The sequence below is a fragment of the Parasteatoda tepidariorum genome, chromosome 5 (assembly GCF_043381705.1).
Source record: "Parasteatoda tepidariorum isolate YZ-2023 chromosome 5, CAS_Ptep_4.0, whole genome shotgun sequence".
Lineage (NCBI taxonomy): Eukaryota > Metazoa > Arthropoda > Arachnida > Araneae > Theridiidae > Parasteatoda > Parasteatoda tepidariorum.
In genome coordinates, this window is record NC_092208.1 from 38,923,403 (window position 1) to 38,924,729 (window position 1,327).

The following is a 1,327-nucleotide window of genomic DNA, read 5'->3' on the forward strand; positions in this document are numbered from 1 at the left end:
GAAATTCCTTAAGTTGCCCAAAACACTCAAATCTCATTGCATATATAGAGCTAATGTCACAGCAGCAAAGAACTATTTTCAATAATGTGAGATTCATTTAATACTGGTTTGATATTAATTATTAAAATAAAAAATAATCATATGACTTTCATTTTCCTTTCGCTCATATGGAATTTTATGTATGACGCAGTTTTTAAATGTTATAAAGCAAAAACTAAAAAAATAACGTATATAACATAATAAAAAAAAGTAAGTTTGAATAAGTAATAATTAATAAAAAAATGCTACTTCTTATACGAGAAAACACTCCAATAAAATAACTTTTTCTCAAATCATAGACACTATTTATTTATTGATTATACATAATGATATAAGCTTTCTGTATGAATATATACATTCTCAACATATATAAAAATAAAGTTGATTCAACATTAAAAAGAAAACTTTCAGGAAATAATTTGGACATCATCATCGTTTTCTTCTTTCTTTTCACTAACTTTCTTCTTGCTTTTGGGCTTCGCAGAAGCAGCTCCTAATTCAGCAGCCATTTCGTTGATGTGTTCATGCTTAAAAAAGAGATCTTTTAACATCAAAATATTATTTATTGACAACTAATATATATTTAGATACTAGTTTAATTGACCATTTAACTATAAATTGTCCTACTTGGGTAAATTGATACCTTGCTTTCTTTGTTAAACACCAAAGAGGAAGAATGGTTTTCGTGCTTAAAAGCAACCAGAAAATATCAGTTCAAATATCAGATTAATAATTAGAGCAAATACTAATTGATATAATATCCAAAAAAGGATGCAATTGAAATTTATTAACCCACTCTTTTACTTTTAATAAAGGGTAAAGCTGTGGAAAAGTTGCATTTTTAACAAGAGTAGACAGACAGCACAGTAGAATTTTACATAATTAGTGCTAAACTGAAATAAACAAATCTATCTAATTAAATTATATGGACAATTTCACATTATTTGCTACTCTTTTATACATTATTCCATGATGAATACGTACATTTTTGTGCCTTTGATGGCATGTAAAATCAAAGGGACAGCTGAAACTTTAATTTGAAAATGTTATCGTTATTTTGTCCTCTGCATTTTGATGTGATGAGGAAAGGAAATATTTACAGTTTTCAAGCAATTTTGATTTTTTTCCAGCTTTTGTTGCGAATGGGCAAGTTTTTGTAATTTTTATTTTGCATTGTGTTTATTGTTTGGTGGAGCAAGATCACATGACCTAGTTATCCTAATAGGGAAGTTCCTTCTTTTATGGCGCAATGAAGCGATGCCAAACACTATCAAAGTCTAAAATTATG

General features: G+C 27.8%; 1 protein-coding gene across 1 annotated transcript in view; it reads right to left on the minus strand.

Annotated features, from left to right (window-relative positions):
- Nucleotides 1-321: 321 nt before the first annotated feature.
- LOC107444631 (centromere protein S) overlaps nucleotides 322-1,327 on the minus strand; it is a 10,456-nt gene continuing 9,450 nt past the window's right edge. The window contains exon 4 of the mRNA XM_043049025.2: nucleotides 322-566. Within this exon, the coding sequence (XP_042904959.1) occupies nucleotides 447-566 (120 nt within the window). The 3' untranslated portion in view covers nucleotides 322-446. The remainder of the gene's footprint in view (nucleotides 567-1,327) is intronic.